We start from the raw sequence: 16998 nt of genomic DNA on the forward strand, positions 1-16998 counted from the left end.
TAATCTTTTTAACCTCGAAGGCTTTCCTTAAATGCTATTGCACACATGAAACTTTCTCTAATTTCTTAAACCAAACAAAACCTCTTTCTTCTCTGAGGCCCTGGTCCAACATTTTTTAAGCGTGGCGAGGAGCAACCCAGCAGAATCACTGGGGTTGCCTGTTAAAACATCCATTACTAAGCCCATCTACAGTATCCAAATTCCTTAGTGTAGGGTCCTCAAACATGCCTCTTAAGAAGCCTATAGGCCAGGCACAGTGGCTCACACCTATAATCTCAGCACTTTGTACGGCCAAGGTTGAGCCATAAGGATCCCTGAGGCCAGTTCAAAACCAGCCCAGGCAAGGCTGAACTTGGCAAGACCTCATCTCTACAGAAAATGTTAGCCAGGTGTTGGCACGCACATGTAGTCCCAGCTACTCGTGAGGCTGAGCAGGATCACTTGAGCCCAGGAGTTCGAGGCTGCAGTGAGCCATGATCACACCACTGCACTGCAGCATGGGCGGGAGACTGTCCACCACCAAAATAAAATAAAAAAAAAAAACGAAAAAGGAAAAGCTTCCTGGGTGCTTCATTGATACACTAAAATCTTAACCTTTTGCTTTATCTGATTGTCACTGATTACTTTTTCCCCTATTATACCATATTATACCATTTCTTGGCATTTATTCCCCTACAAGAACTTTGGAATTTTAAAGAGTAACTCCTTAATATAAGCCTTGCATAAAGTAGCTTTTAACAAAGTCGTTAAAATGAATATAATTTGACTTTCACTTGTCTCTCAGAAGGACTAGATCTCCTTCCATGTTTTGTCATGATTGTCTAGAAGTGAAAATGCACAAAAATTGTAAAGCAATTTACTGAAATAATTTATCCTCCATCATGATGTGCTGTCTTCACCAATGTAGCCAAATTTAGGCTTTCTGGACTGCTTATTTTAAATGCAATACAGTGCAATGCAAATTTCTAAAGCATTGCTTTTCCATGCAATGAAGATTAAGTTCAGTGTTATCTAAGCACTTTCTACTGATCTTGAAATGCAGAATAAATTAGTAGACTGAAAGAGCTCCCTAAAATCTTAATGCAATTTCAGACTGTATTTGCTATCATTTATAAAATTTTATTATTCAATATTTGGCAAGTATTATTGGTCAGCCCTTTTTGCTTACAATGACTATATATATATTTCAAGCCTTTCTCATTCTTCTGCAATTTGCAAAGCATGAGAAGCAGTTATCCCAGTGGCTTATCTCAGCTCACAGGGGTACCAACAAGGGAGACAGAGATAATGTTCTTAAAGTATAGGGTCCATAGGAACTGGAAAGCTTAATTCTTGCTGTGACACTGTGGGGATCATTATTTAAAAGACCTTATACTAACAAGCCATGTACATCCATTTAAGGGAATGTTTATAAATATCAGACTTTGGTAAAGCTCACTGCTTTGTGAAGGTCGCTTTGTTACATGGTGAGGGCAGTTTATTTCAGCACCCATCACCCTGTAACATGTACTTAAAATAAATAAAAAGTCCAAGAGGAGTCTTTGCCTCCCTCATCATTAAAATAAATTTTAAAACATAACTGGTTACTAAATTGAAACATTTCATTGAAATGCTTCATTGATAGCTCTGATTCCTTATTTTTAAAAAAATTTATTTCATATAAATCTCATATGGTACAAAAGTATTACATGCTTGGGCCTGTCTTGCAAAATAAGAGGTTCTTTCAGTTCTTCAGGCCAACCTTCCTTCAGAGGCATATAAATAAGAAACATATGTAGAACATATTTAGAGAATTTTTTACCATAATAAAAATATGTGAACATCTTATATTTAGGATAGTTTAGCAATCCAGTTTATGTCGACAAATTTAGTTCACTGCTGGGAGGCACATGTCACAGAAGAACCTAATAGGCAGCAGATATTTTAGCCTGTAGGAACAAAATGTTTAACATTTTTCTTGTATTTTTTGAAGAAGGTACTCCATTTGTACATTCAAGTTTGGTTGGCCCTTTTTAGTCTTTTTGTTCAGTATTTTAAACACTTCCATTTTCTTCTTTTTGTACAGCCTTTGGGCTTCTTCTCTCTCCTGTTTTCTCCTCTCGAATTCCTAAAATTATTAACATATATAACTTTCATTAGCAACAAACAGTAGATACAGTTCAGAAATTGTCCTGAAATAGCTATTACTAAGCAAACACTCTAAGGTTTGTCTCTTCTATTTTGCAAGATGTGCACTGTTTCTCCTAATTGAAGCAAAGTACCCTCTTTGCCTTCACATTATAATGACACACGGTATAACAGAGAATTTTCATGATCACAAAGCCCCAGCTCTATACAAACAAAATTTTAAAAGGACATTAAATGTTTTACAGCATAATGGTCATTACTGCACTTCATCTGATATACTATTTCCAAAGGTGACAGATGGTTGGAAAAAGCATAAAGCTGTGCTAGTTAATACTGGTCCAGTATTCCCATGAAGAGATTTTCCTGCTTTCTCCTAATCTGCCACCAGCTTAAGAACAATGAAAACATTTTAGATGTTAAGAATTCTTAATTACAGATATTCTAAAGCAAAAACAAGCAAAATTACATATCTTTAGGGTATTTTTAACTGACACATTATACTTTTTAAAGCTACAGATTAATAAAACTTCAATGGAAAAACAAGAACTACCACAGTTGCAACAAAATGACAATTTTGTTGAGGCTGTGGGTAATTCTGTATTCATTTGAAAAAAGCCTAATTCTGGTCTACAATTCTGGTTTTCTAAATAATAGAGTGCTAACTTTTGCTAAGCTAAAATAGTAGTTTTGTTTTTTTTTTTTTAACAGCAAGGACACCTCTTTATAGTAAAAAGTATTTTATTCTAACACCTCCCCTTTGCTTTTACTTTCTTCAATGTAATGTTATGAAAATCATCTATATTTTTCTTAGGTCAGTGGTTCTCAAGTTTTATCATACATAAAAATCTTTTGAGGTGCTTGTTAACAAGTGCAAGTTCCTGGACCAAACTCAGAGAAACTTTGTCCCAGATGTTTACAATATTGACCTATAAACAATGTGTTCAAAATCCTATTTTTGACCTACTAGTATTGCTTGAGATAATACAAGCAAGGAATTGGAATAAGATGCAATCCTCTACCTTTGCTCAGACTACTCATTCATTCAACAAATATTTACAGAGAGAATACTGTGTGCCCAGCACCAAGAAGCACAACAGGTATAGTATATATATTTAGGATAAGTAAGAAAAACTATACTAAATATTTTTAAAGTAGAACTTACTTGTTTCTTAGCAGCACGTTTGGCTTGTACCTGTTCATATTCTTCTTGTGCTTTTTGATTTGATGTTTTCTTTTTATTTTTCTTTGGAATTGTAAAGGAGCTTTTAATTGGGGGATGAAGAAACAGGACTTTATTAGTAAAATGTCCAAAAAGGTATTAAAAACACAGTTGTAGCTTTTAAGAGTATATATTAAATAAAAGGCACAAATAGGGATTCTTAGAGAAATATTTCAACTAGGAAAAAATATAGAAAGCTATGAAAAATCCTAAAATGTTAAAAAAAAACAAAAAAAAAATTTTAAAAGTAATGAAACCAGTATATGAATAACAGAAATGCCAGACTGAAAAAAGAATTAAACTTGTTGTTTAAGGATGTTAAGAAAATTATGTGTATATATGAACTTTAATCTCGAAGTTTTCTGAGCCCCTCCTCTCTATTCCATTTTACCTAGTCATGAATCACCATACCTTGGATCTAGACACCATTTTGAACTGTTCTATCTTTAACTACTTCTCACTTCTCTGAAGATGTCCTTTTTGCCAAGGCTAATCCGACTACTTGGAATTCCATTCATTTCCTCAGCATCCTTGATTCAGTAATAACTTTACTTTCCTCTATCATTCAACTTTTCACTATACTCTGTAACTACAATATAATATTTTAATAGCTACTAATCACTAGTGACTTTGGACTAGTGACTAGTGACTGCCTAGTCCACAAATCCAGAGACCTGTTCTCAGTCCTATTCACCTTCAGCTTTATAGTACAGTAGCACACCCCTTATCCATGGTTTCCCTGTTCCACGGTTTCAGTTACCTGCAGTCAACAGAGGTCCAAAAATATTAAATTGAAAAATTCCAGAAATAAACAATTCATATGTTTTAAATTGTACACCACACTGAGTGTTTGCTTTAAGTGAAAAGGTAAAAGTTCTTGACTTAATAAGGAAGGAAAAAAATCGTTATGTTGAAGTTGCTAAGATCTATGGTTTAAAAAAAATCTTCTATACATCAAATTGTGAAGGAAAAAGAAATTCATGCTAGTTTTGCTGTCATACTTCAAACTGCAAAAGTTATGGCCACAGTACGTGATTTAAGATGGAAAAGGCATTAAATTCCCAAGTAAAAGACATTAACAGAAATACATTCCAATTGACAGAAACTGGGTTTGGTACCATTTGCAGTTTCAGGGCATCCACTGGGGGTCTTGGAACATCTTCCAAACAGATAACGGGGGACCACAATATTTGATAGCTGACTAATCCCTCACAACTTTTCTCTGTGGACTGAGCTGTCACTGTATTTCTCTTTCTCCAGTCCTGAAAAGCTTAACTTCTTCAATGACAACATTTTCCCTGTTTCCACCCCAAAATAAACCGTAATCTTTAAAAGCATGATTTTTTACCTTCCTTTCTCATGATTTAAACTTCCTTACTTCAATTATCAGAGAATAACTCAAATCTACATTTCTAGTGCTAATCTTTTCCCTGAACTTTATACTGATTATTTAACAATATAATGATCAAACCTACCAAAAGTAGTAAACTTTTTGTGTCTCTGCCTTCATCCCTAATTACATTTTTCCCCCCGTGGTCCCATTTCCTGTTATTTTTAGTGCAAATAGCTCACGACTTTAAAAGATACGGTTTCAATGAAGTAAAAAATTATGCTCCCAAGTTAATACCCAGCTTCTTGCAATTTTAGATTTTAGCATTGTTTTTTAACTTTAAGTATGCAGCAATCGTTTTTTATAAGTTAACTCTTATAAAACCAAAGCATCACGGAGCTGTGCATTTGCAATTGCAACCCATTTCTGGTCCTCTGCAGAAAATCCAGATTAATAGTAGTAGCTAACGCTCAAGAGCACTAACCACGTACCATATATACCCTTTAAGATCCTCATATACATTAACTCACTGAGTCTTCACAACAATGTCATGAAACACCTTAGGAACACCTGAGTTTATGTGAGTAATCCATTCTGGTGCTGTGCAACATGGCAGCTCTGAAGTATATATTCATTACAGTATTGTCTTTCCCAATTTAAAGAGGACATAATGTTATTTTTCCCACTTTAAAGAAGAGGTCACTGGGGCACTAACATGTTGAGTCTGGCTCTAGAACCCATACTGTTAATGACTAAAATTATAACACCTCTCAGAAGTTATTTTTCAAAAATATATTCATAACATATGGTCCAATCAAGTTACCACCTGTACTTGAGACGAAGAAACCCAAATTCCAGAGCTCTTAATTCCCATTACGTTACTTTGTCAATTAAGCTAAACCAGCCTAATTCAGTTATTGAAGCTAAAAATAGAGCCTCCATGAAAATGTTTCCCTAATTAAACCGTGACTTCTAAAATGTGTAAAATAAGAAAAAATACAATTCCTATATAAATTATCCTATAGTACTTTTAAATAATAAAACAACACTTAAAGGATTTCAAATGAAGAAAATACATACTTTACTGTTCCAATACATTGTTCTTCTGGCTGAGGCTGGTCAAAGCTACACTGATCTTCAAATAGAGGCTGGTCAATGCTACACTGTTCTTCAAGCAACGGCTGGTGAACTTGTTCTGACAAAGGATGGTCGACTTTTCTTGGTTGCTTCCTATGTCTTTCCTCTTCAGCTAAATAGAGATGTTTCAGATTATCTGGGTATCGATCTGTGAATTGAGATTCCAGTGACGTTTGAGCCTTCTTTTCCTTCCGTAGCAATTTCTTGTAACTTTGCTGTATTCTCAGTTTTCTTCGAAAAGCAAAGCCTTGTCCTACATTGAGGAATATCATCCAAAATTACTTTCAGAGAAAAGAAGTTGAACGAAGAATGGAGCTGTTAATTACAAATGAAAACTTTTTTTACGTCATCACATTCAGATGCTAGTATTATGTTTTGCTTTAAAAAATTATTTCAAGCAACAAATTTAAGCTGATGGATTGCATAGTAAGTTGGCCCTTTGCAAAAAGACCAGGCTAACAGTCATGCGGAAATCCAAGTAAGAATCTCAAAGAAATACTGACCAGTTCAGACTGTTGCACAACTTGAGTTTACAGCTGTATTCACAAATCAAAACAAATTCCTTAGTTCATCTAAAACACTTAATCTGAGCCTTCAATAAATGCTTAAAAAATAGGGGAAAAAATGCCACATCTAGTATCTTATCTTGGACAAACTACATGTTTTCGAAAATGTTTCAACACGAAAGAAAAAGACAGTGTATGGTTGTCTGAAAAGCTAGCAATTATCAGAAGACTGAATTTAAGGGATCTAAGGGACCTTACAGACAGCAATACAAAATGACAAACACAAATTAAAGCGAAGGCTGGAGGGCCTCGGGTATTTGTAATAAGGAAGAATTCGGAGCAGTGTTTCTGGCCCTGTCCTCCTCTCTATCCTTTACCTTACTACGTGCGCAAGAGTTCACAGGGTCATAGACTCTCTCTGCTCAGTTTCTCAGGAAAAATATAGGAAAAAAGTTCTGATGAAATACAGGGTTATGTCAGAAAAGACGTTTAAATAAAGTTAGTAACACTGCTCCGTCTTCCTATCTAGAGCTCTGCGAAGCTCACAGCTTTAGCGGGCTCAGGAATGAATTCCCTTGCCCCAAGTAGGACCGGGTCTGGTTCCTAAATCCTTCTTCCAAGCTTCAGCGAGTCTTGTATCCTAAAACTTAGCAAGCCCGAGGATTTGCAAATGGTTGCCTTCTTACATACCCTCGCGAACGCTCCCCCCGAAGGCTTGCGGGTGGTTAGGCCGCCATGTCTTCTGTCTCACATTCTTATTCCCGTACCCGACAGTGGAAACCCCTTCACCACGCGCCTCAATACCACCAGGCCGCCACTTCGCGGATCCCCTCACCGGCGCCATTGCAGCCGACTAACTGCGTCATCAGAAGACCACGACGGACGCCCACAAAATACGTCACCAAGCCGAAGCAATCAATCGCTCAGAAGGAAACCGGCTCGGAGCTCTACTGAGCCTGCCTGTGCTAATTTGGGCCGAGCTGGCGCCTCACGGCCCTGTTTGCGCCACCTACAGCCTCGGAGGGTGAGCGTCATGGCGGCTTCTTGCCCTCTCCCGGTGACCCCGGATCTGCCCACGCTGCGTGCCAAGTTGCAGGGACTGCTGCAGTTCCTGAGGGATGCCCTGTCCATTTCCAATGCACATACCGTGGATTTCTACACAGAATCCGTGTGGGAGGAGCTGGTCAACTTGCCACCGGAGACAGTGCTGGCTGCGCTGAGGAAGTCAGCGTCGGAGACGGAGGCCCTGCCCTCAGAGACGCGCCCCCTAGTGGAAGCAGAGTGGGAAGCAGGTGGGTGGTGGGGTAGGCGGGGCGGGAAGGGAGGTGAAGGAGAAGGTCCCGGCAGACGAACCGAGCCCCCTGGTGGAAGCCAGCAGAACCAGGTGCGTGGCGGCGGAGGCGGGGCGGCCCGCTGGGAAACCGAGGAGGGGTCGGATTAGTTGAGGGGTGGGGTGGGGATGTTCTTTGGAATCAGGATCACTCTTTCTTTGGGTGCTTGTGTATGTCCACAATTTAAAGAAAGCAGGAAACAGGGCAGGGGAGTTCCTTCATCTAGTAATTCCATAATAATTGACGCTAGGGAAACTAGGGGAGCAGTGCTCTCACAGGTTTTATAAATTCCAGCATGTGGTGGAAGATTACTCAACAGTTAATAAAGATAATTTCAAGTGGTGGTAATGAAGTAGAAAATAAAAACAGTGTAATGTGGTAGGGATTGTGTAAGGAGGCTGCCTCAATTTAGGAGGTCAGGAACATGAGAAGGCACTAGCCTGCAGAGCCACAGGGAGGGGTTGCAGGCGGTGGGAACCGCAGGCTAGGCTTGGCTCTAGCCAGGTGAGGGGCTGCAGGTGCAGGACGGGAGGCAAGCAGAGGCCAGATGGCACAGGCCTTTCTAGGCCTTGGAAGGATTTTGGATTTTAAGTGTGATGGAAACCCTTGGGATTATTTAGGCAACATAGTGACCTAATTCACATTTGAAAAGATAACTGTGAATTATTTGAAGAATAGACTAGGGCAAAAGCTTAAGCTGAGAGGCCAGTTAGGAGACTATCTCAGTAGTACAACAGATGATTGTATCTTGGACTAGGATGGTATTCGGATATTCACTATTTCATTTAAAAACTATTTTAAAGTACCTAATATGTGTCTTGAATTTTTGTAGGCTCAAGCTTTTCCTACCCTCAAGAAATGTAGATTCTTCTCAGGCAAGCATATTTTGGAAGTAGAATGATGGACACCAACAGGCTTCTGGGATTTTTACTTTCCTTCTAGACTTCCCAAACTTACCCTTACTAGTGAACTTTATTCATTGAGCATTCTCTGAATGCAAAGCATCACTAGAGGGACCTCTTATAATAGCACTTGGTAAATACTGTTGTTGTTTTTTTAAGTCATTGTTATTGAAAAGTTAGGCACTTCTTCAGTTTGCTCTCATAATAAATATATGGCACTTATGATATGACAATTTTACTTAAACTCCAAAAGAGCAGAGTCTTTGTCTGACTTGTCAACTGATGTATTCCCAGCACTTGGTAAAATACTTGGCATACATTAGATACTGGATGAATATTTGTTGAATGGAGGAATTAATGAGTTACTCATGTTAGTTTTAAATAAATGAAACTACTCTCAAGTTTAGAGTGTAAGACTTTAATACGTGTTTAGCCTGGTCTCCAGACAATGGTAGAGTCAGATTGTCTTACATATTCTAATAATAATTGGATTATTTGATATTTACTATATACCCTGTAGTGTGCTAAGTGTCTTCATGTGTATTTTCTCTTTTAATCTTTACATCAGCCTTGCAAGATAGGTTCTGTTATTGTCGATTTGTGAAATTATAACGAGTTAATTTGCAAGGGATATAGCTGATAATGGAAGATTCTCAAACCTGGGTCATCTGATTTGAAACTTTTTTAGTGCTGTAAGAAAAAAAGTATACTAGATAAGGGAGGAGTAAGTAAGGGGAAGAAGAGGAAAATGTTTGCATTTTTAAGTAAGTTGTCCTGGCAAGACCTCACTGAGGTGACTCTAACTCTGAAAAGATAAGAAAAAAACCGAGCCATGAAGATCTCTGGAGGGAAAGCAGTCCATTTAGTGACAACAGGAAACAGAAATGCCCTGACGAGGGAGCCTACATGGTATGTTTAAGGAGCTGTAAAGAGACTGAAATAGATTTCCACTAGGGACTCACAAGGAGTATGGTCTTGTGTCCGGAATTATTAGGTTCTTGGTCTCACTGACTTCAAGAATGAAGCCACAGACCCTCTCAGTGAGTATTATAGTTCTTAAAGGCGGCGTGTCCGGAGTTTGTTCCTTCTGATGTTCGGATGTGGTCGGAGTTTCTTCCTTCTGGCGGGTTCGTGGTCTCGCTGGCTTCAGGAGTGAAGCTGCAGACCTTTGCGGTGAGTGTTACAGCTCACAAACGCAGTGTGGATCCAAAGAGAGAGCAGCAGCAACATTTATCGCAAGGAGTGAAAGAACAAAGCTTCCACAGGGTTGTCGCTGCTGGCTCCGGAGGTCTGCTTTTATTCTCTTATCTGACCCCACCCACATCCTGCTGATTGGTCCATTTTACAGAGAGCTGATTGGTCTGTTTTACAGAGAGCTGATTGGTCCATTTTGACAGGGTGCTGATTGGTGCATTTACAATCCCTGAGCTAGACATGAAAGTTCTCCTAGTCCCCACTAGATGAGCTATACACAGAGCACTGATTGGTGCATTTAAAAACCTTGAGCTAGACACAGGGTGCTGATTGGTGTATTTACAATCCCTTAGCTAGACATAAAGTTTATCCAAGTCCCCACTAGACTCAGGAGCCCAGCTGGCTTCACCTAGTGGATCCCACATTGGGGCTGCAGGTGGAGCTGCCCACCAGTCCCATGCCGTGCGCCCGCACTCCTCAGCCCTTGGGCAGTCGATGGGACCAGGCACTGTGAAGCATGAGGCGGTGCTCGTTGGGGAGGCTTGGGCCACGCAGGAGCCCACGGCGGGGGGAGGGGGACTCAGGCATGGCGGGCTGCAGGTCTTGAGCCCTGCCCCGCGGGGAGGCAGCTGAGGCCCGGTGAGAATTCAAGAGCAGCGCTGGTGGGCCGGCACTGCTGGGGGACTTGGTGCATCCTCCGCAGCTGCTGTCCTGGGTGCTAAGCTCCTCACTGCCTGGGGCCAGCGGTGCTGGCCGGCCGCTCTGAGTGCTGGGCCTGCCAAGCCCACACCCACCCGGAACTCGCGCTGGCCAGCAAGCGTGGCGCGCAGCCCTGGTTCCCACCCGTGCCTCTCCCTCCACACCTCCCTGCAAGCTGAGGGAGCCAGCTCCAGCCTCGGCCAGCCTAGAGAAGGGCTCCCACAGTGCAGTGGTGGGCTGAAGGACTCCTCAAGCATGGCCAGAGTGGGCGCCAAGGCCGAGGAGGCGCCAACAGCAAGTGAGGGCTGCCAGCACGCTGTCACCTCTCAGTCTTCTGCTGATATTTTGTGAGGAGTTAAAAGTAAACATAATTCCCAGAGCGCAATGCACAGTTTGGAAAAGCACCCTAACAGATGTTCGGCACAATCATTTGGTGTTTTATGGAACAAAGTTTTTTCTAAAAGTCCTCAGTGTGTCCATTTCAGTAGGTTTCATGTGCCAGGTGATCTTCTTGTCTCATTAGAGTCCTAAGAGTTTCTTCTTCATTGTTCATCTAAAAAGAACTAGAATAAAATACTTAATTCTCTAAAATAAAAAGCAAATATGTTAGAAATAACTATCTTTTCAGTGCATAAATTATGGCTTTCCAGACAGACTTCCTGGGGTCAAATATTGACTCCAGCACTTAGTAGCTGTGCTAACTTGGGCAATTTACTTCAACTCGTTGTACATTAGTTCCTCATCTGTAAAATGGGGGTAACTTTAGTACCTGCCTGATGGGATACTGTGAAAGGTAATTCAGCTAATATATAGGAAGGGATATCTTTCACATGAAGTGAACAGCAGGTGCCCAAGCTGGAGCACGCTTGGTGCATTTTAAACACAGCTGAGCAGTCTTGGTGAGACCGGTGAGAGATGGCATTTGGAGGTAGCCCAGGACATCCTCACATAAAACTTGTAGGCTGTACTCAGTACTTGGCTTTTATTCTGAGTGAAATGCGAAGCTCTTTGAGAATTTTGTGTGGTGATGTGATACAGTGTGATTTATGTTTCAAATCACCTGGTTTCTGTGTGGAGAAGATAAGAAAGGTGAAGGAAATTAAGGGAAGAAACAGGAATACAATATAAGAGGCTATTAAAATAGTCCAGGGACATTTCAAGGAACAGTAGCTTGAAGAGGTCAGATTCCCCTGCAAATAACAATGATGAAAACTGGCCAGATTATTAAAAACAACTGTAAGATTCTGGAAAATGCCAAAGGCAGAAATATAAGAAGAGGTTACTATTGAAAGACTGTGATTGATTGGGTAGGAAGTCAGAGTTTATGGCTTTCTTGCTAGAGATGCTCCTAGCCCCTGTAGATCTAGCAGTGGAATACCACATCCTTACCAGGTCAAGGTGGTGATGGCAAAATTCAGAGATCGGAGCAGGTGCAAATTTAAGACGTACATTCTGGAAACAGGAGATACAAAAGGTCTGAGATCTAAGATCTGAGTATAAATGCTGCCTGAATCCCCAAATGATCTCTTAACTCCACATGCCTGGGAGACCTAGAGATCCTAGCAGAAACACTGGCAAAAAACTTTTGAGAGGCAGAGCTTCCCCTGGCTAGAGATCCCGCAAGTTTGCTGCACCTTCAACAGAGTGTATTTCCTAAAGTACATACAACTTGGGTGGTAAATATCAGAAGCCTTATTGAATTATTGTATGAAAGGGCAAAATTCAAGTTTGGCAGAGCAACTGGAAATTTACACTAGGGAGTCTTTGAATTGTAAAAAAAGGAACTACAGAAAGGGTGAGCCTCAAAATCTGACTAGAAAATCTACCCAAATCTTTATCTGACTGCTAAACTCTGCAGGCTCAGGTATACCACCAGACAGTGGGTAAATTAAGCAGAGACATCAGCTGCTGTACTCTGAAGGGGGGATAGTTTTCACAGTTTGAGTCAAAACAAGCTGACTTCCCACTATTAATAGAACAACAACCACCACAAATCCTTAGGAAAACAAAATAGATTCACTACAGTAAAGTATTTGCCATTCCATTTTTCAACTAAAAAAAACTTCTAGATGTTTAAAAAAAAAAAAAAAGGAAAATGTGACTCTAACTTAGGAAACTAATTCCAAGTAAGCCCTAATGCTGGATTTTAGTACCTATGATGAAAGAATTGAAGGATAGTGTGACCCATATTTAGGAAAAAAAGAGTAAGTCAATAAGTGCTGATCCTAATTGGGCTAACGTGTTGGATTTCAGTGGCTGTTATAAATATGTTTAAAGAGCTCAAAGAAAATACACTGGGAGAATTAAAGGAAACTATGGTATTAAGGAATATTTAATTATAGTACCTACTTTATGCCCCTTTGAAATGAAAAGTACACACTGACACACAATTGTATTAATGTTATGTATTATCTATTGCTGCATAACAAGTGGTTTAAACCTATACTATCTCATCAGTTTTTGTGGGTCAGGAATTCAGGAGCAGATTAACTGGGTGGATCTGGTTTGGGATCTTATGAGGTCACAGTCAAGAAGTTGGCTGGGGCTGTAGTTGCTGAAGGCTTGATTGAGGCTGAAATATTTGCCTCTGTGATTATCTCATTCACATAGGTGGCCATAATATTTCATTCGCATAGGTGGCCATAATATCTCATTCACGGAGGTGGCTAGTTGGTGCAGGCTGTTGGCATGAGGTCTCAGTTTCATACCATGTGAACTTTTCCTACAGGGATGCTTTTGTGGCAACTTTGTGTTTGCATGACGTTCTTGTTTTTGTCTGCACTCAGACATGATTATGAAGTTGGCGTGGTCACGAGCCTTGTCTGATGTTGGTGTACTGAGAAATTTTTCATGTTTAGTAGGAAAGACTGGCCTACATGTTAGTTCAAAGTCAGCAATGAGCTGACATCTGTCTGTTACATCTGGGGTTTTTTCTTTCCTTTTTTAAAAGTAGGGATAATATTACCTACCTTCTAGGACAGCAAAGATTAAAGATGATGTATACATAGCACCTAGCATAGAACTGAGAACATAGCATGGGTTAATAAATTGTGGCTAATACATGATTATGATGGTTGTGATGATGATTGGTAGTGATGGTATAATTAGGTCTTTACTTGGAAGAAAGAAATTGTCCAGAGTTCCTGGAAGTTTATGTTCTAAACAAATATATTTTTTGCCATATTAATAAATAACATACTATTGTTATTGTCTGTTGGCTTGTCTGTATCTGCAACTAAATTATAAACTGTCAAAAAACAAAGGTACAATGTTTGTCTTTTTCACTATTTTCAGCATCATAAACAGTTTCTGTTTATAGATGAGTAAATTAAATGATTCTATTTTTACATTAAAATTGTTTATTTTTAATTGGCAAATAAAAATTATGTATGTTTATTGTGTACATCATGTTTAAATAATTCTTGAAGAAAGAATGAAGTTAAACATAGATCTAATAAAGAGTCTTATTGAAGGCACTCCTTGCACATATCTAGTACTCAACTAGACATATTATTTCTGGTTGATCCCTAAGTTATATTTATGATCATTGTGTATGATAATAAATATTAGTTATATGATCCAACTAATAGATTTTTAAATTTATTTGAAGAGACACAAATCAATAACTGTTCTTTCCCTATGTGGAAATATAGTACTTTATTTAGTACATTACAGATTACAATAAAATACCCTGGGAATTTGGACATAAAATCAGAACAAGTATCACTTCAGTTTAAAATGTCTAAAAGTTAGTACATAATATAGGCGAGATTAACCATCTGCAGCAATAAAGCCAGTAGAGACAGCTTCTAAATATTTTGCTGATAGGATAAATATGACCTATATCTTATTTTGGAGATTAAGATTTCGTTATAGCTCCTTCAAGGAAACCAGACTGTGTTCTTGGGAAGTAATGACTGTATGTGTAAATCTGTGACATTCTCAGCAGAATCATCATTGATCTTCAGAAATTAATTGTTGTTTAATGGAATCCAGAAAATTCTTCTGAAAAGCAAGAGGGGAGAGATAGTCTAAGTCAGGATAGCCAAAATATTTTATGAAACAGAAATAGATCAAAACAACAAAAGCAACTTAAGCAGCTTACTTAGCTTGCTGAAAATTTTAAGAATATCTGGCCTCGGCTGGGCGCTGTGGCTCACGCCTGCAATCCCAGCACTTTGGGAGGCCGAGGCGGGGAGATCACGAGGTCAGGAGATCGACACCCTCCTGGCTAACACAGTGAAACCCCGTCTCTACTAAAAATACAAAAAATCAGCCAGACATGGTGGTGGGCACCTGTAGTCCCAGCTACTCGGGAGGTTGAGGCAGGAGAATGGTGTGAACCCAGGAGGCAGAGCTTGCAGTGAGCCGAGACTGCGCCACTGCACTCCAGCTTGGGCAACAGAGTGAGACTCTGTCTCAAAAAAATTTAAAAAAATTTTTAAAAAAAGAATACCTGGCCTCATTTGTTCTCATTGTAATTCTAAAATTAGGAGACTGTCCTAACAAATGAGTGTTACAGATTATTGTTATAGGTATATTTCTCAGTGGAAACTAATACATTTGTATTTCAAAGTCAACATCTTATAATGTTATTTAAATTAGCTGGGGAAAGCCTAATGAACTCTCAGGAATTCCAGCTTCCGTGCCTGCCAAAGCATAGGGATCCTCTAAGGCACTGAGCCTCCAGGGACTTTCTCTTGACTTTTCTTTCAGTATCTTGACGCCATATGCTGCTTCTCCTGTTTCATATTATTACTCAAATGATCCTACCAGGATTGGGTGCTGAGTAAATGTTTATAGAATCAGTTCCTTTTGGTGATCATCTGGTGTAATTATTTTACTACCATTTTAATTGAACAACACAGAAAGTGTATGTCCATGATAGATTATTCTTTTATCAAGCTTGTCTTTATTTTTTTTTTTTGCATCTTAATAAATTAAATGTTTTCTTGGCCATCCTAAGTAGTTTTTATTGTTGGTGGTGGTAGTAATTCGAATGCATTGAAATTGCGCTCATATTTAATTTGAAACACATGAAGGCAGAAAGTATGTTGTTGGAAACAGACAGTGAGAGCACAACGGAGAAATAATTAGTGTGTTCTGTTTTACTCTGCTGTATGTAACTTTTATTCATTCACTTTCCTTATATATTTTTCTGAATTCCATTTTCTCTTTTTCAGTTTTTCTGAGTCATTTTAGATTTCAAATGTAAAAATAATATTACATTATAACAAGATAGTGGCCAGTGTTAGCCCCATTCCAGGGGAACTTCTGTAATCATAAGTAAGAGAGAGCTGCAATGCAAACAAATCTTTGAGAACCAAGGATAATTTTTCTTTTTGTCTGTTTGATATATAGAAAGTGTCTTCAGATTTTCCTTTTAAATAAAACTATTTAGAACTTAAATTTGTTTTCTAATTTTTAATGGTACCTCATCCACTACTTTCCCCTTTCCCCATATCTTTCAATTATTAGAAGTTCAGTAAAACAGAGTTCATGGAGATTCCTTTCATCTGTTGCATTTTTCCTCATTCTACTTATATTATACTGTTTTCCTGTGTTTAGCCAATCATCATATATTTTGTTGCCTCTATTCGTTTGGATTTTTAAAATTTTATATCAAATCATTAAACTTTCCTTGTAAGCTTATAGTTATGGTTACCTGTTATCATCATTTATCATAATTTAAATTCCTTCCTTGGTTTTAAAAAAAACTTTTCTACATGATTTCATGCCTTCTGGAGTCCGTATTTATTTTGTTTACTCCTCCTCACCTCAGTGGTTTAAGCATTCCTTCTATAAATGACATTATTATTCTTCCTGTTACCTCAGTTCATAATCCGCCAATTCCTCTTCCTCCATTACTCTTGCATTTGCTGTTTTTCATTCCCATAGAAAATAGTTCAGTGTCACCTCTCCTTTTTAAATCTTGCAACAGAATTTTTGTAATGGCTTCCAACCTGTTGTTCTTGCCTTTAGACTGTATTTCATTTGTGTTGCCACTCAACAGCTTTCAGATTTATTGTCCAAAACCGTAGTTCTGATCTTGTCATTCTTCTGCTCAAAACCCATCAGTAGGTCTTCATTTCCTACAAAATAAAGTTCTTCACCTTTGGCCTTATCTTGTATCTGCTCTTCAGCTGGAACTTGGCTACTAATATAAACAAATAGGAGATAGCATGGAAAGAATATGGATTTTAGTGTCAGTCACACATAGTTTTGAATCCTGGCTCTGATACTTTAGTACTGCATAATCTTGTGCAATTGAGTTAAGCTTTTGAAGCTGAATTTCCCCTTTTGAAAAATGGGAATCCTAATTCTTGTCTGAAAGGTCTCCATAAAAGTAAATGAGATATATATTAAAACGTAGTGTGCAAATGAGTAGGCCCCATAATAAATAATAGCCACCTTCTTCCTACTCTGATGCTCTCAGATGGAGGCAGACTAGATGCAGAGTCAGAAGACCTGATTCTAATCCATCTCTAACTCTGATTAGCTGTGTTATCTTACACAGGACATTTAACTGTAGGGCTCAATTTTCTCATCCAAG

The 16998-nt window shown here is 38.8% G+C and overlaps 2 protein-coding genes across 6 annotated transcripts in view; one reads left to right on the forward strand and one right to left on the reverse strand.

Moving 5' to 3' along the window:
- Positions 1-1098: 1098 nt before the first annotated feature.
- On the reverse strand, positions 1099-7163 carry CCDC59 (coiled-coil domain containing 59). Its single transcript, XM_003811649.5, has 4 exons — positions 7010-7163; positions 5757-6066; positions 3290-3389; positions 1099-2107 (listed from the first exon to the last, which is right to left on the reverse strand). Exons 1-4 carry the CDS (start codon positions 7161-7163, stop codon positions 1946-1948), a joined length of 726 nt encoding a protein of 241 aa, XP_003811697.2. The 3' UTR covers positions 1099-1945.
- A 103-nt stretch (positions 7164-7266) lies between these two features.
- The window catches only part of METTL25 (methyltransferase like 25), a 120579-nt gene continuing 110847 nt past the window's right edge, over positions 7267-16998 (forward strand). For 2 of the 5 annotated variants that reach the window (XR_010108851.1, XM_034936294.3), the window contains exon 1: positions 7284-7611. Coding sequence is in view for 3 of the 5 variants with exons in the window: in XM_034936294.3 (XP_034792185.1) it covers positions 7353-7611 (259 nt within the window). In the remaining 2 variants the exon portion in view is untranslated. The other 3 variants (XM_003811648.6, XM_063593177.1, XM_034936295.3) reach the window with 3 other exon arrangements.

The sequence above is a fragment of the Pan paniscus genome, chromosome 10 (assembly GCF_029289425.2).
Source record: "Pan paniscus chromosome 10, NHGRI_mPanPan1-v2.0_pri, whole genome shotgun sequence".
Lineage (NCBI taxonomy): Eukaryota > Metazoa > Chordata > Mammalia > Primates > Hominidae > Pan > Pan paniscus.